Below are 22708 nucleotides of genomic sequence, written 5' to 3'. Positions count from 1 at the left end.
ATAGCTATAATATATTTGCTTAATATAATAGATTCTTTAGGTATTTACACATTCCTTTATATATATTATAGACTTATATCTATAATATTAAGGGGGGAGTATACAGTAGAAGGCGAATTGGGTGTCGCGGGTTTCGTTAGATAACGATTAGAGCGGGACCCAATTTTAGTCCTTTGCGGCTGTGAGCACTGTTTGCTTGTACCCCCAAAGTACCGTATAACAATGTCACCCTTTCGATTACAGGTGAAAGGCGAAATGGAAATTCGTTAACTATTTTAAGGAATCGCGAGGTTAGCCTATGACTTGTGTGGCTTGAAGCCCATAATCATGGTTCAGCGCGCTGATATTTAGTGATTGTCGGCAAACACCCACAGCAGTACTGTACAAACGTTCGCACCTTATACCGCCTGGTCTCCCACCTCTTCTTCACTTTATCCATCCGGCTAGGATTGACGCGGGGGGGGTTTTTTCTTGCAAACACAACAATGGGACCTCGTTGGATTACTCTGCTAAACCGTTTGGATTCTGTGGCTGTCAAACCACCGGAGAGGGAAACATCCTGTATTTCGACCTGTGGCACGATGACTGGGTGGCCGGAAGCAAGAAATCCGCACGAACCAATGGGAAGCGCTGCCTCAGGCTGCGCCTCCGCCACTCGCACCAGGATTTAATCGCGCAACCTAGAAAATAACGCAGGATTCTGGAAACGATCGTGCGACTACAACTCCTAATCAACTTCCACCCCATCCCTACCGATGTTGCGCACAGCCGAGAAGCGAAGAAGAGATTGTTGCCCTAGTTGCGGGTCCCAGCTTGATCGGACGAAGTCCACGTGCCGACGCAATGCCGATCAGGAATGCAGACCCTTTCAAAAAGCTAGAGGATGGAGTCAGCTATTACTGCGAAGCTGAAGTCCCAGCTGAAAGTCCTAAGGGAGAGAAGATGAAGTTGGGATACTTTTTCCCGGGATCGCTCGATGTTCGATGCGACGACTTTCCATGGCTCAGATCAGACTATGGCCAGTCCAACAGCGACGATCCGCTATGCCTCTTGTGCCAGCGACTGAATTTTCGATATCTGATCTTCAATGGCTGTCCCTATGCCATTAACCTGGGGACCTACGAAGAGATGAGAACCAGAAACTGCTCGTTTTGTCGTTTGATCTTGGAGCACGCTTCTAGAGTTCCCGTATTGAGACATACAGCTTTCGAAAATTCCGATATTATAAATGTCACGGCAACCGGTCCAGACGGTAATGAGGAGAAGCTCTTCTCGAAAATCACGACATGGATAAACCGTAATCATGTGTATGGCGACATAGCTCTAAGTATAGCCTTTACATACTTTCACCTCGGCGAAGACATTGTGGAACCAACCTTCGGCCTTCACTCCTTGCGCCTTGAGGGATCCGACAACTGCAGTAATATGCGGCCTAAAACCAGTCGTTCTTTAGAGGAGAGTAACGCATTGGTCCAAGCCAATTATCGGCCAGCCATTATAGAGCGATGGCTTCGGGACTGCATAAATGATCAACCAGTGGAGGCTATCGACCCCAAAGATATTCAGCGGCTCATAGACATCAAGAGAAATTGCGTCGTCGAGACGGTGGATATAAAAGATAAACTGGTCTTCGCCGCTCTGAGCTACGTCTGGGGAAAGGACCATCAACAAGTAACGCTCAGCAAGGGCACGTTCCAGTCGTTGCACGAGCCAGGCTCTCTTTCGGACAGCAAGATCACCGTTTCGAAAACGATCCGCGATGCCATGACCTGCTGCAAAGACATCGAAGTCCCATACTTGTGGGTTGACGCCTTGTGCATCACTCAAGATAGAGAGGACAAAATGGAACAAATCAACAACATGAATCGGATCTACGAAGGCGCAATTGTAACAATCGTTGCCGCGCACGGAGAGAATGCCAATGCGGGACTTCGCGGCGTGTCGGACTCTGGGGATACCCCGAGGCAATTTCGGTTTCGCGCCCAAGATTTGATCATCTTTTGTGAGGGGAAGGCGCTAGACAAGTTCTTGGGCGATACTTACTGGAGCCAACGAGCCTGGACCTACCAGGAGTTTCTTCTCGCCAAGAGAAGACTGATTTTCACAGAGAATCTGCTATATTTCTCCTGCAATCACGGCATCGCCTCAGAAGATCTGCCACTGGCTTTGCACAGTTCCACCAACATCGGCGAATCGTCTAGTTTAAACCTGTCCGGGTACAATTTCAACTTCGACGACATACTCAATTGGACGGCATACGCAGGACTTGTTCAAAAGTTCACGACGAAGAAGCTGACAAATCAGATGGACGTGATTCCGGCCTTCACCGCCCTCGTCCAGTTCCTAAAACGCGAGATATACGGAGGCACCCCTTTCGTGTGTGGCATCCCAATCGCCTCGTTGGACGCGGCTCTGCTTTGGCGAAGATGCTGGGGCTGTGAAGAGTGCGACAACACGGCGGCCGGTTTAGAGCGACGACAGTCCCCCGAGGAGGACGAGCCAAACCTCCCATCGTGGGCTTGGGCTGGTTGGCAAGGCCACGTCAAGTACTCAGACTGGCTGTTCTGTCATAAAAATCCCGCTCTGTCTGTTATCCCTCGGGTCAAATGGCTGCAAGGATTGTTCCTCCACCCGCAATTGATATGTGGCGCGGCCAACCCCGAGAGCCCTGGCCCCATCGACACTTGGGTCATTCCTCAAGTCAAGGATGTATCCAGATTTGGCTGGAAAGGAGGATGGTTAGGAGCAGGCGACAGCCTTCGATCGTTCAGCCAGCCTCTAAAGCTGCTAGATTTGAACCGCAAGAAAGTCTCATGCCAGCCACACAACTTTCTCCTAGTGGAAGCGGATGTCGCCGAGTTGGCCGTAGTTGGCCGGCTGTACAATGTCAACAACCCGAAGGAGGTTGGCGACTACAGCGTGAACGGGACAGGCATATCCATAGGCGCCGAGCTTGGACACCCCCTAACCGTCTATGATCCCCAGACCGGCATTCGATGCGGCGTCGTTTACGATGACCTCGAACTCTCTACGGTTGGTGTCTCTTGGCCGATGCTCTGCTACTTTGTAAAGTTGTCCCAGACAACCATTGGCGGCACCACTGACGGTGAAGACCCGTACGCATTCTTGGGAGAGGATTGGAGCGAGATTTCTCCGGGTCCTAGCAAAGGTGCACTGGGCCGTCCTGATGAGAATAACAAGAGAAACGCGGACAAGGTTCGAAACTTCTTTAACTATGACCAGTACGACTGTACGCGGAAATGGTGCGTATACAACGTCTTGATGGTTACTTGGAAGGACAACGTTGCATTTCGAATCGGGGTGGGCAAGGTGCACGTTGATGCTTTCGACACGTCCAAGTCACTCAAAACAAGGAAGATATACCTAGGCTAATATCAAAGTCGAGGATACATGATGTATAGGGACCTTGGTTAAGTACGAGATAGCTCGGGTGGTAAGGTTGAAACCTCTTCTTTTGGTTGGCATACGTACGTAGAGACTATAACTCCCCCTGGTGCCTCGTCAGAATAGGATCTGGAATCTGAGAAGTCAATGTCCTAACTCATACAGTAGAGACTGTGGGAAACCAGCGGCCAGAAGGTGCGAACGTTTGTAGTGGACGGTTGTTGACGGGTGGGCGTTAGGTTTGGATGACGGTGCAATACGTCACTAAATGTCAGAGCCCTGAGCCCCGCGATTCCTTAAATTGTTATTAATACCTAGACTCTCATTTTGCCTCTCGCCTATTATCAATGTTATCCGGTACTTGGGAGTACATGCTGACAGTGTTCAAAGTCACGAGGGACCTAAAATGGGACCCGCTATAATAGTTATCTATCCAAACCAGCGACACCCATTTCGCCTTTTACTGTAGCATTATGAAAAGTAAGTTAGTTTCCAGAGCGATTATTGTTACGGCAACTGGGAAATTACGGTAGTAAATAGCAGGCAGTTGCAGTCACGTAACTAGAGGATCGTATAAAACTTCGAGCGGCGCTGCTGTTCTTCTCCTTTCCTTTCTCTCTTTGGATCCTCTTTACCCAATTGCCACTTAGTCGGTAATAGATAATGAATAGGTAATAGAAATAAGTAGTAAGACATACGATGGCAAGAAACAGGGTGGTAAGTCATAAGGTGGTGTACCTAACAGTGACCTCAATGGTCGACAACTTACCCCACATTCATCCGATAGACTGGCATGTTTTCGGACGCCGAAGTTGCCTATTAAGCCAAGCGATCAATTTTAAGTTTGCAGTTTTATCACGGCCCTTTACGTACCTCGGGCTAAGCCTGTATTCCGACCATTGCATCCAAGGTGACCTCGGTAACGAATATTCCATAACTCGGATTACTAGACTATCCTAGAGCGAGTGCTTAATAAATGCAAGAATTAAAGGTTGACTACTGATAGTAAAACTGTGGTGGTGGTGGGAATGGCGAGAAAGTATCGGACTGAGAGGATATATACATGCTGGCGGGCGTTCCGGCATCCTGGGATATCGAAACGATTACGCCGCTATATAGTAACTGAAGCCTGCAGGATGGTAAACCCGGCGGCATCACACGACCGTTTTAAAGACGTTAACTGTTACATGGTTGAGAGAGATAAGGAATATGAAATGCGGATCGGCTTGCATAACTGCCCAATTACTAGGGTAGTTAAAGTAACTATATAGTAAAGGGAACTAAATAAGGAGAGCTAAAACTAGTAATAAGAAGGCTACGCGGGACCACAGAATACTTAATTAATAGTTTTATATTTTATTACAATAACGCATACCAAATTTATAAGGACGCTAAGTATGGCGTAAGCTATTAGCTATAAGAGCTAAAGTTAAGAGGACTTAAAGGAACTAAAGAGTTAGATAAAGAATAAGATCGACTCTACAAGCTAGATTAAGATGTTACAGTAATATATAGACAAAGATTAGTAATAATAAGAATAGAGTTAGAGTACTTATTAATTAATAGCGATAAGAAAGGATAAGGGACTAACTAGGGGTACCTAAACCTTAACAGCGCGATAAAAGTAGAGACTGAGACCGCCATAAAGCAAGGTTTAATAATGGGCATTACAACACCATTAGATACGGCATCCATTACTTTATAAAACAATAGGAGAAGTATCCTAAAGGGATTAAGTAAGTGAACGATTGCTAGTGCTAACTTATTACTTAATAAAGGCAAAAGGCCATAGGCTTAAGATTCTTAAGAAGAGATAAGAGATGCTTAAGATTCTTAAAATAAGATAAGACATACCTAAGAACCTATAACGGACGACAACTAATAGGAAAGGGCAGTAGCTTAGTTTAAAGATATATAAATAAGCATGGGATAAAGATTTCTAGGGAACTAAGATTTTAAAGAATAAATAAGGTCTATAGTAATTCTAGGTAAATATAATGTTTAGACTAAAGATTAAAAAGTAAAAGGACTTTAAGGATCTAGCTATAAGACGCAGACAATAAGAAACCATAGATAAGTTTAGAGTAAGAATTACTATATAGTAAGAATAGAAACTAGACTAGAGATTGAGTATACTAGGTTATATAAGGGACAAAGCACCTATATAAAGAATTATAAATAGGCTAAAAGTAGGCACACTAAGAGCCAAATAGTTAGATAAACTAGAATAAGAGAAAGATCTAGGAATTCTAACCAGATTTACAGAAAGATATATAAAGGGTTGCAATAATATAGTAATAAAAAGATATTGCCTTACAGACAAGTTATATACGCTTATAGAGTTATACTGAAAGTGGTATAGGCAGCGAAAGAACAAGAAGTAGAAAGACTTCTATTTATAGCTAGATAAGAAGGTTATACTAAATTAGGCAATATTAAAAAAACAAATAAGCTATATTAAAGGGGCATTAGTTATAATATTAAGAAATCTAAAAGAATAGGCTATAGACTAGAGAGAGATAATGTAAATATTAGTACTAATAAAAAATATAGCAACACCCAGATTAATAAGGGATAGGTTTAAACTTAAAAGGGATAATAAGCTAAGAGTTAACCTAAAATACCCAGTATATTATATATTAGCATAGATAATATATATAGATAATATATATAATATACACCGGATACTAAAAGATAAAAATTGGAAGTATCTAATAAGAATATATTAGGCGCTAGATAAGCGTAAATATAGAGATACTAAGTATATGCATAGATAGTATCTAGTAGAAGTTTAGAAGTTAGATAACTTAATACTTTAACTAAGAAGATTTCTTACGGAAGAATACCTAAATAGATAATAGTAGTGGAACTGTATAGAGAATACGTATCCATAGTATATAGAGGGAAAAAAAATAAACTAAGTATAAATAGGATCTAGTAGCTAGTAGTTAAAAAAAGGCGAGGCCTATAGAACTAAAGGGAGCTAGTAGTAGAGCCTTAAACCCTTAAAGGAATTTAAAAACGACACCTAAATTTATAAGTTAATTAGTAAGATTAAAAGTTTAAAGCACTAATAGATAGTAGAGTAACGAGAAACTATATTTTACTAGTAGTAGTAAAGAGGATAAAACTACCTTATAAATAGAAGGAGTACCCTTATCTATTAGTTATAATTTTAGGAGATCTAATAGCCTATAGAAGAGGTATTATTAATCTTAAAATAGGACCTATTTAGATAACTATTGAAGGGAAATAGATTAAGATATCTTTTAATATCCTACTATTAGGACGGGATAAGGCAGTATTAAGCATACCTTAGTTACAGGAATATAATCTAAAGATCAATTAGGTTACAGGTTAGGTTAATATTAAAAATACTTAATAATATAAAATATAACAGCAAACTAAGATAGTATAGTACCAAGTTAGAGCAATATATAAAGAAAATAAGAAAGGGTTAGATTATATACTAAAAAGATACCGTAAGTATAGTAAAAAGTTATAGTTACTAAAAAGTAAAAAGCTATTAAAGCATATAGTATAGGACTGTGGGATAGAGTTAAAACCGGGAATAAGTTTAAGGTTCTTTCCGATCTATAAGCTTACTAAAGAAGTTTATCCAGAAAAACTTATAAAAGGGATATATTAGACTATTGTAGTTATCAGCAGGTTATCCAGTACTATTTATACTAAAAAAGAACGGAAAGCTTAGATTATATATTAACTATAAACAGTTAAATAGTATTACTAGAAAGGATAGGTATCCTTTACCCTTAATTAGCGAAATCTAAGATAGGATAAGTAACGCGTAAATCTTTATAAAAATAGATCTAAGATGGGCGTACCATTANATTAGGATTAAGGAAGGCAATAAATAGAAGGCAGCCTTTAGATTAAAGGAAGGACTATATAAGCTATTAGTTATACAATTCGGGCTTATAATCGCACTAGCAACGTTCTAGAAGCGAATTAACAGTATATTAAGGGAACACTTAGATAAATTTGTTATAGTATACCTTAATAATAATATTATCTACTTTATAAATAAGGAAGAACATAGAGAACACGTTAAGTAGGTCTTAAAGAGACTATAGAAAAAATAGATACTAGTAGCAATTAAAAAATATAAGTTCTTTACTAGGAAGATAAATTTTGTTAGATTTATTATTAAACTAGGCCAACTTAGTATAGATCTAAAAAAGATTAAGGCTATAGTAAATTAGTAAGAACTAAAGAACGTTATATAGTTAAGGTCGTTCCTAGGGTTTTATAATTACTACTAAAGGTTTATAGCTTAATAGTTAAAGAACATTAAGCCGTTTATAAGGTTAACAAAGAAAGAGGAACCTTAGGTATAAAAAAATAAATAAAGGAAACTATTTAGAGAGGTTAAGGAGTTATTTACTTAGGACCTAGTCCTTAAGATCTACTAACTAAAGTTAGAGATAGTGGTTAAGATAGATATATTAAACTTTATACTAAGGGTATACTTCCTATAGAAATATAAGGACGGATAGCACCCAGTAGTATATTATAGTCGGAAAATAATACTACTAAAGTTAAACTATAACATCTATAATAAGGAGTTGTTAAGTATAGTTACAATACTTTAGAAATAAAGAGCATTTTTATAAGGCACAGAGAAACTATTTATAGTTAAAATGGATTATAAGAACCTAATGGGGTTCCTAATAATAATAAAACTTAATTAGAGATAAGTTAGATAGGCAGAAATACTTATAGAATACTATTTTAAGATTTAGTATACTAAGGGTACAAATAACGTATAAGCTAATACTCTAAGCAGAAAAGCTAAATAATAGAACAACGAAAAGCCGTTAGGAGCTTTACTGCGGAAAGACACAGATAGATTAATTAGGTATAATTATCCGAAAATAATAGCAACTTAAGAAGTATAGATCTATAAATTACTAAAAGATAATTAGATAAGGAAGATCTAAAATATATAGAATAAAGATCTAAACTTAGACTAGTATAAGAACAGAAAAGTAACTTATATTCTAAGGTCTATCGCAGGAGAATTTATTAAGAAATCTTATAAGGGAATAACTTAAGGATATAATAGAGCTACAGGCTTAGTGTTAAGACTCTAAGAGGAGTACATTATTAATAGAATCTAGGGATTAGCTAGAAAAATTATAAAGAAATATTTAGATTACTAAAAAAAATAAACTAACGAGACATAAGCTATATAGAGGGCTACAACCTATTAAAATACTAGAGAGACCGTAGGAGGTTATATTATAAAACTTTATTATAAAGTTACTAAAGCCAAGAGATCCTATTACCGGATAAGATTATAATATAATCTTAGTAATAGTAGATAAGCTAATAAAGTAGGGATACTTTATAGCATATATAGAAGAAATCTTAGTAGAAGATATTACTAGAATCTACGTTAAAGAAGTATTTATAAGATATGGAGCATTAAGCAAGATTATATTAGATAGAGATTTAAGATTTATAGTAGTATTCTAAGAGGTATTCTTAGCGGAATAAGGAGTTTAAGTAGTAACTTCTACCGTATATTATCTATAGATAGACAGTTAAATAGAGAGACTAAACTAAACGTTAAAATAGTATTTAAGGCATTATATTAACTATATACAGAATAATTAGGTATTGTTACTACCAGTTATATAGTTTATATATAATATAACACTATAGGAAGGAATAGGTATATCACCCTTTAAGGCAAATTACGGCTATAAGCTAAGGATATTGTTATTGCTATAATAAGTAAAGAAAACAAGTAGTATAGCTAAAAAAAAGAATAAAGATATTAATAATTTTTTATATAAACCTTACGGAAATAGTAAAGGTGGTATAGTAAAGAATAAAAGAATACTATAATACTAAGAAATCTAAGGGACCAGATCTAAAGGAGGGGGATAAAGTATAGCTACTATATAAAATTTTTAAGAGTTAATAACTAAGTAAGAAGTTAGACTATATTAGACTAGGACCTTTTAAAATTATATAAAGAATTTTACTAGTTACGTTTAAGTTAAACCTACTAGCTAAAATAAAGATCTACCCTATATAGTATATTACAATGCTAGAGCTAGTATACGGGAATATTAAGCTACTAGTTTATAAAGTGGATATATATAAAGAATAAAAAAAAGATAAATAGCAAGTTTTAAAGATTATTAGTTATAAAAACGTTAATAATAAAATATAGTACGAAGTTAAATAAATAGGCTATAATGAGACTACTTAGGAGCTACTATAAAACTTAAAAAACGCTATAGGAAAGGTATAGGAGTATTAAAAGAAAATAGGTTAGGTAATATTAAAAAGGAGCTAAAAATAAAGGGGTTAGTTAAGGGCGATAGATAAGCTAGGTTATTAAAAGGATTTACCGCTAGCGTATAAACTATTTCTACCTCTTCTAAATTAGAATCCGTTTTAGCCTCTTTAGCCTTAAGGTTATAAAGACCTTACTTAACCAAATAGAACTTCTTTAAGCGCACCTTTTTACAACCCTTTATAAGATAGATTAACTAAGCGTAAGTATCTAGCTAAGCCTTTAGAGCCTAAGACGCCTCATTAGAGCGGTGTTAAACTTTAGTAAGGGCCTTAGCCAGTTTACTTTTTAGTCTTTTAGCCGCTACTAATACGCAAGACCCTAAGATAAGTAAGATAAGGAACTAGAAGACTATAAAGAATAATAAAACGCGTATACTTAGTATTAGAGACGGACTAAACGTTATTAAATAACCGCATATTCGCTTACGTACACTTAGCGTAAGAAGAAGGTTAGTGACTAAATAGAGCCGTAATTGTAATATACCGTCAGGTGAAACCTAAGTAGATAGTTATATAGCCGCAAGGTATAGGCGACCCTGGGGTAACCTAGAGGTGACTCGCCCGTGAGGTATGTACGCTACACATACCTAGGGAAACCCCTTCCTACCTCACATACAGACTCCTCCTTTTCCCTTAAGGATTTGTCTCTGTCTATACAATATACTCTATTATTCTATTATTGGACTCCCTATCTATATTCTTACCTTATATTTAAATCCTTCCTAATCCCTTTAGGAGGATAGCTGGTTTAATTTTTCTATAATGCCTTTAAAAAGAAAACCGACGCCTGCACCTAATGGTAATACGCTAGCAATACGACCGTAAAACGCCTTAGGATCTAGTGTAGACGAAACCGCTAAAAGTATACTAGCAGAATCTAAGCTACCTTCCGAACCTTAAAACAATTAGATATCTATAAACGTTAGAGACTAGTTTAACTTATATACCTAGACTTAAGAGGAGCTTAGTAAGGTTACTAGCGTCATACTAAATACTGCTAACCTAAAGGAGCTAGATAAGCTGGCTAAGAAAATAGCTAACTTATAGAGTATTATTAATTTAATAAAGCCCTCCCGTTAAGTCTCTAGTAAAGAGTATAATTTACGTAGCGAATGTATATAATAAACAAATCTTAACGACTTAGTTAAGAAGTTACTACCTAATATTAGTAGCACTACTTAATAGCACTTTAACCGGTAGATTGCCGTAGTTAAGAACCAATTTAAGGTTAATAATACCGACTATAACTATAAGCGACGCACGCGATAGGCCATCGAAGGTCTTATAAAAGAAAAGACTATTACCTAACTAGTTTATTGCCGGCTAGGCACTAAAGATAAAGGTCCTTTACTATGGGACGAATTTAAAACTATAGTCCAAAACTAAATTAGGAACCCTATAGTAAAACGCTTTAATAATATTACTATATACTATATGGCTATATAAAGGAAAACTAGAGGTTTAATATCTTTTTAGCCTATATGCGTAGCTTAGAGGACCTCTTTTTATATACCCCTTTTATTAATCCTAAGCAATAGGTAGACTTTCAGTTCTTACGTTTCCTAGCCTACCTATAAGTAGAGCTCTTCTAATAGAACTTTGCCTAATGGGTAAAAACTACTAAGGACCTCTTTAACAAAATCCGCTGTGTAGAGTAATTGCTTAATACTATAAAACTCGTAGAAGATCGTGTAAGTGGTAGCGGCAAATTATCGCGTATAAAGCGCGGTTATAGTATAGGCTTAGTAGAGTTAGGTTTAGGGAATAGAACTTAAAAAGGGCGACGCTTTTCTAAGCAAACCCCTAGGGAGACTATTTAAAAGCTAAATGGCTTAGAGGACCCCTTGGACGCCGGTGCTATATATATAAGTTAAAAGAGACCTAAAGGTAGCTATTGTAAAGAACACTAGAAGCAAGCTAGTAAAGATAAGTTAGGCCGGTTTTTGGAAAACCTAAAGCCGTAGTAGTGTATTTCTCTTAACTGTAACTAGGGCCTAATATAGAGGGAGAGAAGAAACGCATTGTGGTATATATTACGATAAATACGCCCTAGGGTAAAGTCCGCCTACGTTGCTTATACGATAATAGGTGCTAAATTAACCTTATTAACTAAGACGTTGTCTATAGGTTTAACCTGCCTATACGCTACGCGCTACGTTTACGTAAACCTATTGTATATTTCCTTAATAGCAACCAGATAATAATCTAGGATGTTTATAATCTAACGGTTACCACTAGCGACTTCTAGGGTACCTCTTGCACTATCGGCCCCTAGACCTTTTAGGGTGGCTTATTTAATGGCTATAATATAGTCCTTAAATAGAATTGGCTTGCGGAAGCGGATCTATTAATTAGCTTTTATTTTAGATAATTTATCTAGGGTACTTTGGACCCTAGACGCCTCTAGATAGTTACCCTTAATACACTCCTAGCAAATATTAAGACTGGCGAAATAGTCTATTCGCTATAGCTAGAAGATTCCTTTTTTATGCCGGTCGTAAATATAATAGAGGACCTATTGTTATTAGTAGCGAGTACCTATATAGACCCTCCGGACGTAGAAATACCGGTTATAAATATAATAGAGGACCTATTATTACTAGCAGCGAGTACCTATAAATACCCTCTGGTGCCAGTATAGATTACCTTAACTTAGAGGGGAGGTAATCGAAACCCTAAAACTATTAAGTATACTGCAGTAGAGCTATATGCACTCTTAGTATAAGCATACCTATAAAACGTATATTGGCTGCACCCTTCTCTTTACTAGCTCCTAGAAGTACACTACTACGTAATAGTCGCCTTAACCTCTGTAGACCCTGGCCTGCTAGATATATATAAAGAGGAGATTAATGTCTTCTCTAATAAGCTAGTAAGTATACTACCTTAGAACTCTAAGTACGACTATATAATCGACCTAGAAGAAGGTAAGACGCCACTATAAATGCCCCTCTATAACCTCTTATAGAAAGAGTTATAGATCTTATAAGAGTACCTAGACAGTGCTCTTAAGAAGGGCTAGATTAGGCCTAGTAAGTCGCCTACTAGAGCGCCTATCCTCTTTATACTAAAAGCAGACAGTATAATACGGCTATATATTGACTATAGACGCCTAAATAAGATTATAATTAAGAACTGGTACCTTTTACTACTAGTCGGCGAACTCTTTAATAGGCTTAGCTATATGAAGATATTTATAAAGCTAGATCTTTATAATGCGTACTATAGGATTTATATTAAAAAGGGAGATAAATAGAAGACTATATTTAAGACATGCTATAGTCACTTTAAGTACCTAGTAATGCCCTTTAGTCTTACTAACGCCCCTATAACTTTCTAAAGCTATATTTATAAAGCTCTAAGAACCCTAGTAGATACTATCTACGTAGTTTACCTAGATAATATTTTTATCTATTTAAATAACGAGGATAAGTACGTTAAGTATATTAAGTAGGTACTACGATAGCTCCGCGCTTGGGGCATATACGCTAAACTATTAAAATGCATTTTTTATACTAAGAATGTTAAGTTCCTGGGCTTTATTATTACCCTTAGAGGTATTATAATAGACCTTACCTATATAAAAGCTATTAAGGAATAGCCTAAGCCTAAGTCTTATAGGGATATCTAGGTCTTTCTTAGCTTTACTAACTTCTATAGGCGATTTATCTGGAACTACTTAGATACCGCATACCCCCTATATATATCTCTTAGGCCGTCGAAATCGGACTCTATACCTGTACGTGGTGACGGCTACGAACCTGGTCTTTGAAGTTTAGATCTAGAGCTAACGTAGAGACGTCGCACAGCGTGCGGACAGGACCTGTGGTGGTTGTAGGCGTTAAGGGCGGTGGTGAAAAATTTTCAGATGGTGAGATCTTGAAAACCACTACTGTTGGCTCTCTATAGTACGACGACTACTACATTCTCCTATCTAGGGCACCTGTACGATCCAACATGGATGCACAGTATTCAATATCACCCCCTGTCCTCTAGTGGAAAGCATTAATGACCTTATATTAACGAATAGGTAAACGCGAACGAACGAACGAATAAGCAAATATACGGCCCCTTCTAACCCCTAGGGCGATCGCCCGCGGAGTATGCGGTCACTCACCGTACTACTATAATACTACTAAAAGCGGCAGCTGGATAACCCCGTACGGTTTTCCTTGTCTCCTCTTAATAGAGTAGTGCCCTTAGAGAGGGCCTAGTGACTGGGGCCTAGGTATAAAAGATACCCAGATACACACACACACACATCCCGCTTTTATCTTTTAGTTTTAGGATAGTAGATCGGATGAATCCCCCTTACGCCTTCGATAGGCCTTAGGGGGGGGGGAGGCATGGCGTATATAGCAATAGTTAACAAGAGACAGCATATAGGGGTGGTTAGGATATGGGGCACAACTATAAGCACACAGCAATTAATCGGCAAGGCCTAGCTAGGACGTAGTGAACCCTAGCTTTAGATAAGCCAGAGAAGGAAGCAGTAGTTCTTAAGGAGTTCAAAATATCTAAGGAGGAGAACAAGCTGTAGGCCCGCAGGGCCGCTGCTCGTGCAGGCATGGCAATTCGGGGTTTTTTATCCTACTAAGGTGGCTTATAGGGTTTTTCCTCCCCCTAATAGCAAGGGGTTTTTCCTGTTAATATTACTTTCCCCTTGTGTACGGAGTAGTCTGCGTGGGCCTAGATAGGATCTGTATCAGACGTTAATCAAAGAATCTACTACTATATATATCTCTTATATAGGCGCATCGCGACCTAATATTAGATAGGGAGAAGAAGTGAAAGTATAAGTTAAAAGGGCCTACTAAATAGTATTAACCTTGGTCCTGGCCTAATAACGCTTAATAGGCGTTCTGTAAGCTACGCGCTATATTTATATAGGCTTTTCTACTTTGCTACTTTAACCTTAATCTACCCCTAATAGTAATTACTAACGCTTTTAACTATGCCTATAGCGGTATACTTCTGCAGCCTTTAGGGTAAGGAGATTAACTCTACTAGCACCTAATTACTTATTGCAGTTAGAAGCTTACTAGCCTAGAAGTACGGTATAATACGTATAATAAAGAACTGCTCGCTATAGTGCAATGCTTTAAGATATGGCGCTATTACCTTAAATATACCGCGTATGTAACGCGCGTGCTCTATAATTATAACAATTATAGGTACTTTATAACCACTAAGAGCTTATCTACCCGCTAGGCCTAGTACGCTAAGGAACTGGCTAAGTTTAATTTTAAGATTAAATATAAGCCAGGTAAAATAAATCCTATTAACACACTATTCTAGCGCCCGGATTATACTAAAGGCTTTAAAAATAGTAGTAAGAGGACAGACCTTAATACTATACTGCCTATATTATAGCAAAAGTTGCGGGTTATAGGCCTTGTAGGCGGCCCTAATACTACTATACTATACTAGCGAGTAGCATGCGTGTAGTATATAAGTAACCCTTGCGAATTTGGCGCTAGCGGACTAGAGCGTCCTACTATTCTTTTTAAAACTACTTTAACCGGCCTAATGGCGCTTAACCTTAGGGAAGACCCCTTGGCCTAGGCTACGGTCCCCTATAATAACCTAGCGAATTACCTATATATTATATATTACTTCGCTAGCACTAACTTTACGCAGAGTCTCGTGCTACGGTAAGAGGTAGTAGTAGCTGCCTTAGCTAAAACGGCGTTTATAGAATACCCCCCTAAGTTACTAGTTAATTTTATTTGTGGAGTATAAAAAAAGGGACGCCTTTATACGCTTTATATGTAATTAGTTAACTTAGGGGTAAGTTTCTACTAGTAATAAGGACTACGCCCTTAATAATTAAGGACTTTTAAGGTAAAATAATAAGGTTTAGGTGCCAAATTGTATACTACTATAATAGGAGATCCTTAAGCGGAATTATAACAATCCTATGGGCGGCTACTATGGTTTTAACTATACCTTTAAGGTAATTGCGCGGAAGTATGCTTGGAATGGCCTTACCTAGGACCTCCGTAAATACCTAAATAACTATAATGCCTGCTAACGCTCTAAATCGCGCCGCTATAAACCCTATAGTGAGCTGCAGCCTCTTTAGATCCCCACCCGAGCATAGCGGCATTATTTACTTAACTTTATTATGGATTTACTAGAGTCCAAGACTCCTAATAGCGTAGAGTATAACTCTGTCCTTATCCTTATAGACTATTTTATAAAGCTAGTGCGCTACTATTTAGTATATAAGATAATTAATGCTACGCAACTTGTAGAACTCCTATTTCTTTGCGTAAATAGGGCCTCTAAATAATATTGTCTCTAATAGGGGTAGTATATTTATAAGCGAGTACTAAAGTACTATATACTACTATCTCCGCGTTTAATGTAAACTTAGCACTATATTCTACCTATAGATAGATAGTTAGACGGAGTGTTAGAACTAGGAGCTTAAGGTATACTTACGCATATTTACAAACTAGGAATAGTCTAATTAGGCCTCCCTACTTAAAGAAGTAGCCTTTGCCTATAACTATAAGGTCTATACTATAATAAAGCATTCCCCTATTAAGCTTGCTTATAGCTAGCTACTAAACGTCTTAAACGGAGTCTTAGATAGCGTTTAAGACGCCTAGCAAGATAGGAAAGGGTCTAAGTCAATAAATATCCAACTCGTAGAGACGTATCTATAACGCCTACGCCTTATATATAAGGCAGCGGCGGCGTCGATAATGCACGCTTAAAAGCTTTAGGTAAAATACTATAATTGTCACTATCTAGCCAAGTACTTCGCCGTTAGTAAATAAGTCCTACTTTCCTCTAAAAACATCCGCACAAAACGTCCCTATAAGAAGCTCGACTATAAGTTTATAGGACCATTTTAGATCCTAGAGCGCGTAGGGTAGTAAGTATATAAGCTAGAACTTTTATCTGCTATAGCATAGCTCTACCTAGTCTTTTATATCTCCCTACTAGAGCCTTATAGATTACGCCCTAGGTTTTAACCCCTAGCAGTAAAAGAGCTTAAGTGTTACGGGACGGGGCAGTGGCTATAAGACGTATATATTCGAGGAGTCTACAAGACGTTACGCGATTGATCGTAAGGGTCGAGGGCGTAAGGAGGTGATATACCTACGCGTAGCTAACATAAGCTGTATGTGAGGTGTATGTAAGAGCATGGGGCTCTCCTATAGAGGCCCCTGCGGTAGGGTTCCGTAATACTACCCCCCCTCCTATAGAGGCGGAGCTCCGGCGACGCTATGGTTACTATATATATATAAAAGGGACACTTAGGGTATAGAAAAGAAGAAAGGGGGGTATTACTAAAGGCTTAAAACAATATTATGTGATAAGGCTTGGCATCTGAGAATCCAACTAATTAGACAACTTTAACCGCTGGTCGAAGTTCCTGGACATCTTAACAATATTCCAGTCACGTAATCGCACTTTACCGCAATCTAACGGCAATCTAACGGCAATTTGCCCCTATATGGTAATGTATAACGGTTTAACTCTATAAGGGCTCCTATAGAGGATTAAGTATAAAATCTCTGCTTAGGCCCGGTTTCTATAGGTTCGCGTAGTAAAAGTCGCTAATTAGATCCTTTGCATTTTCGAAGTCTTCTTATAGTTGCCATTCTGGCTAATCTATATCAAATCCTATGTATATAGCTCTATAGTAGAGCCGTCGTCCTCTGCCTTTGCTAAAGTATTTAGAGTCAATAATTCGTTTAACGGTCTACTCCTTATAGTTCTCGTCTTCATTCTCGTCTTAGATTAGTACTAGTAGGGGTTTAGGCTATGTCTACCCCGGTAAAGGGTTAGGCTAGTAAAGGTGTAGTAGCCATAGGTAAAATACAGGCCATATCCCGCGGGTAGCTAGGGTAGGCGGGAGCTCTAGCTTATATACGGCTCCCCTATTAATAACTCGTTTAATTAGGTAGGGGCCGAGGTTCTTATAATTAAGTGACTTTATAGGCCTCTGCGTAGAGATATTACGTGCATTTAGCTATACCTAGTCGCTAACACGCATCTCCGGTGGTGGCGTTCTATAACGGTTGGCGAAGTAGGCCTACTTTGCTTAAGCCTAGGCCATTTCTCCCTTGCAGTAGTCAAGTAGATTTTTTATACGGTCTATATGCTAGTCGGCAAGTAGCATCTTAAGGCGTTTTCTATATAGCAGTTTCTTATCAATAGGTTCTAGTGGTTTTATGCCGGATTAAGGGTAATATCCCTTATTCGCGAAGAACGGGGTAAGTCCTGTAGTAGTTAAGACGTAGTTATTCACTACGAATTTACCTAGTAGAAGGTAATCCACCCAGTTATCTTAACTATAGGCAACTACCTATTATAGGTACGCTTTTATGCTAGCATTAGCATTTTTTGGTTGCCTAGCAGTTTTATAGTAAAAGGATATAGACATCTTAACAGAGATATTAAGGTGTTAGCAGATTCGTCTCTATACATTAGAGCCAAACTATATGCCTTAGTTGGATGTAATCGAGTTAGGTAACCTATATAATCGGTAGATTTTGTGGAGGAAGGTATTAGTGACGTTGCTAACGGCTACGCCTTTAGTTGGGACGTAGTGGCGCTCTTTTATAAGTCGGTATATTATTATAAGGATGTTCTTATAGGTACGGCTATATCGCTTACAGGGTAGTAGGTTAACAATAAAATCTATAGCAATATCTACCCATCGTTGTATAGGTACTGGTAGAGGGTATAGTAGTCCTTAGTACTTTGTATTAAAGGCCTTAGCGCGCTTACAACCGTAGTAGGCGCCTATAAAGCGTTTAACTAAGTCTATCATTTTAGGCTAGAAGTAGTATCGGCTAAGAAGCTCATAGGTTCCTCCTTTACCTAGGTGGCCGCTTAATCGGAGGTCATAGGCCATTTAGATTAGTTGCCGTTATAGATTTTCTAAGTTAGGGATAAATAGACGGCCTCTATAATAGAGCCTGTTCTCTTTTACTTTTAAGGCTGCTATATTAATCTGGCCTAAGCTTCGGAGTTTAGTCGGCAGCGTATAGGCGCTAGCGGTCTTTACGGTAATAAGTTAATACAGTAATGGGTTAACAGAGGTGTTATATACCGTAGTAATAAGCTTATTAATTTTAGGAGGTAATTCTAGTTCTGTGGTGTGGAGCTAAGGTATAGTTAGCTCTATTATAGGTAGTATACCTAGGGCCAAATTCCGTGCTTTTAGGATCGTCTATTATTGGAACTGGTTACGGGGGTTATCTTTAGACTAAGGAAGGTCTTATAAGCGGCGTATTAGGCTATTAGGCTTAGTACCTTATACTCCTAGCCTGTATATAATTTTAAAGTTAAAACTAGAGAGGAACTCGTTCCAGCGTGCTTGGCGTTAGTTTAGCTATTTTATAGTTATAAAGTACTTAAGGTTGCGATGATCCGTAAGGACTTTAGTTAGCTAGTTAGGTTCTGCTAAGGAGAGTTCCGGTTAGAATTCCTTAAACGCTTATATAATCGCAAGAAGTTCCTTATTATAGATCTTGTAGTTATATTCTTATAGTGTAAGCTTAGATAAATAGAATATAACTAGGTAGAGGAGACCGTTGTTACCCATCTGGGAGAGGATACCTGCGTTAACGTGGTCTAAGAAGTTAGTCTTAAAATAGAGTTGTCGTTCTAGTATAAAGTGAGCTAGGATAAGTGCTTTGGTAAAAGCATCTTTAAGGTCTTAGAACGCCTTCTTGTATTTAGGCGTCCAAATAAAACGTAAATATATTTTTCTTCCTTTTGCAGAAAGGCCCTTTGTTCGCATTATTGCTATAAATAGTGCTATAACACCCAAGAAGTTATATATAAATTTTTGATAGAAGTTAGCAAAACTAAGGAAAGCTTATACGTCTTTAATACAGTTAGGGGTTTACTATTTAGTAATTATATGTACCTTCTTGGGGTCTATACGGACACCCTTAGTAGTAATAATTAGTCTAAGGTATTTTACTTCTGTAACTAAGAATTTACACTTCTTTAAATCAATATAAAGTCCTACGTCCCTAAGGCGCTATAGGACCTTTTAAACGTGCTTAGTATGCTTAAAAGGGTCATCGCTATAAATAAGTATATTATCCAGGTACGCAGAGTAGAAGTCGTCAAGGTAGTCCTATAAGGCGTTATTAATATAGCTTTAGAAGCTGCCTAGGCCGTTATATACGCTAAAGGGCATAACGGTATATTCAAATTGGCCAAAGCGCGATGCGAATGTAGTTTTCCATTCGTCACCTTCTTGTATTCGGAGGCGGTTAAAGGCGGCGATGATATTGAGCTTAGTATAGATTTTGGCTTGGCTAAACCGCTTAAGAGTCTTATGTATAAGCGGTATAGGGTATCGGTTCTTGATCGTGATAGCGTTAAGTCCTCTATAGTTAACGTAGAATTAAATACCTCCTCCTAGCTTCTTAGCAAGGAGAATGGGGGCGGCTATTGGGGACATGCTAGGGCGAATAAACCCTTTATTAAGGTGTTTGTTGATATACTTTTTAACAACTAGAAGTTCGTCTTTTGATATTAGGTAGGGTCTCTTATAGGGTAGCGTTTTTCCTTATTTAATATTAATAGTATAGTTATTAGGTTAATGTAGGGGGAGTATATCTACGCTTTTTTATAAGTATATATTAATAAAGTTATAGTACCTCTCGGGGAGGAGCTTGCAGAGTTCCTTATTGGTAAGTCCTTTTTTAAGCTTTATAAACTTCTTAAAGTCTAAAGGTAAAAGTCCGTAGAGTTCTGCGGGGGCATTATTTTCTAAGAGGTCAACTATATCTATCCTATTACTATAGAGGACGTGGTCCTATTCTTTATTAAGCTTATATAGTCGTAATTAGGAGGCTGCGGTAACGGTCCAGCCTTTCCTACATGCTATGCGGTAGAAGGCCGCGGCACTTATATAGTGGCAGTTAGTTATAGGTAGGGTAATAAGGGGTTCCTTAGGTTAGTATCCTAGGGAGTAAATAGAGGTGGCTAGGCTATGTCCTAGGCAGGTCTCTCTACAGTATTTAGAGTTAAAGGTTACTTCTCTCTTTTTCTAGTTAATGGCGGGGTTATATTATTCAAGCCAGTTTATTCTAAGGATAATAGGGTAGTTAGTAAGTGGTGTAATATAGGCCTAGAGTTCTTCCTGGTGCCTATTTATGTCTAGGTAGAGTTATGCCATATAGGTAATCTTCTATGCGGTATAACTACCGTTAGCAAGTTATAGGGCGCGGGCTTTAGTAAGGGGTAAGGTAGGTAGGTTATAAATACGTATAAATTAGGTATCTACAAATTTATCAGTAGCTTTGCAATTAATTATAGAATGGCTTTTATATTATTTTTTGGCAGTAGTTCCTATTACGGGTAAAACTATCTATTTCCGTCTATTTATCTTTACTAAGTTATCTATTAAGTAGGCCGATATATAGATCCCCTTATCATTAGGGCGTCCCAACCTACGACTTAGGGCTAGGACTTGGCATTTTCCGTTTCCGTATCTAACTCTACCACTGTTACTGCGTCTTCGTCTTATACGGTAGTGGCACGTAGCAACGTATTTAGTGTTTAAGGTACTAGGTTAGGTATTAGGCGGCGGCTGCTAAACCTAGCTATTAGGCAGTTTAGGCTATAGCTATAACAGCCTTCTTAACAACATCTATAGCAACGCTTTAGCTTTTGGAGTAGCTCATATTCTCTATCTAGTAGCTTCTGCGGGAAGGTTAGTATAGAAAGGTTAATATTAGGACCAGTAGTATTGCTTAGGGTAGTAGGCGTCAGTAGTTTAGTAGGTCCGGAGGGCTTCTATAGGGAGGTCTTTAGGTAGGGGTTTGCAGTAGCAATCTAATTTAGTCGTCGTTTAATCTTCCGTATGGCTGCTACCATATTATAAACATTATTATAGTTGTGGCTGGCGGCTGCGTAACTAAGGCAATAAGTGACTTTTTCAAGGAGATCTTCCTAGTCTTTAGTATTATCTCGGGCGAGGGCTCCGGTGTATTCCTGGAATTTAATATAGAACTTATTAAATAATTCAGTAGGGCTTATCTTTAGGGTATATAGTTTAGCTCGGTTAGTAGCTAGTAGGTCGTAGTCGCGGTATATTAGGTCAAGATTATTAAGGACTTCTTAGTAGGACTGCCACTTCCAGGGGCTATTAGTCTCCCATTAGGCGAAGAGTCTATTAAATAGTATACCCTTTATTCGCCCGATAATATAGCCAATCTTAATGTCTTCCGTAGGAAAAAGGCAGGCGCTCTAAGTTAGTTTCTTGCGGATTTACATCTTCCAGTAGCTATATTCTTTACGGTCTCCCTAGAAAACTAGGGGATCAGGGTAACATGCATTAGACCCTACAGTAGCAGCTTAGGTTCAGTTGTTATAGCTTTTATTATCACTTTAGTAGGGGTTCCTATTAGGTAAGGCTGCTCGGCGCTAACCCTCTATTAAGCGTTAAGTAGGTAAAGTTGCCAAGGGCGTAGAGACTTAAGTAGCGTTATATACAGTAGAGAGGTGTCTAGCGTTATTACAAATATGCTCATTAAGCTAAGATTATAGGTATTTAATTATGCCTTCTCTTTTAATAACCATAGTAATAAGTACAATCTCAGCCTTCTTTAACTATTAGACGTCGCGTTTAGATACGCAGAGGTTATCTTTGGTTTCTTAACATGTGTTATCGGCGAGCGCCTCACAAGCTTATAGGTCTTAGATAATATCGCGATCTTAGGCAGCACGCATCTCGGCTTATGTAAGCTTTAGGTAGTAGTTCTATAGAAGGCGGTAGTATTTATCGGGTTCTCATACTACCATTTTTACAAACGTCTCGGCGTCTCGTATTTCAATTTTAATAAGTAGTAGCCCTTCCGCTTGCTTATCCGTAGTTATATAGTTAATAAAAGATAAGATATTATCAGTATCCATCTCCTTAGGGGTTAAGGCTAGGGCTAATAAATCGAATTCTCCTGGGATTAATTGGCGTCGTAGGTTG

General features: G+C 38.2%; 1 protein-coding gene across 1 annotated transcript; it reads left to right on the top strand.

Moving 5' to 3' along the window:
* The first annotated feature begins 577 nt into the window (after positions 1-577).
* Positions 578-3749, top strand: K441DRAFT_137610 (HET-domain-containing protein). Its single transcript, XM_067640105.1, has one exon. It carries the CDS (start codon positions 844-846, stop codon positions 3391-3393), a length of 2550 nt encoding a protein of 849 aa, XP_067502959.1. The 5' UTR covers positions 578-843; the 3' UTR covers positions 3394-3749.
* Positions 3750-22708: the final 18959 nt, after the last annotated feature.

The sequence above is a fragment of the Cenococcum geophilum genome, assembly GCF_001692895.1.
Source record: "Cenococcum geophilum 1.58 unplaced genomic scaffold K441scaffold_26, whole genome shotgun sequence".
NCBI lineage: Eukaryota > Fungi > Ascomycota > Dothideomycetes > Gloniales > Gloniaceae > Cenococcum > Cenococcum geophilum.
This window is presented reverse-complemented; position numbering and strand designations above follow the sequence as displayed.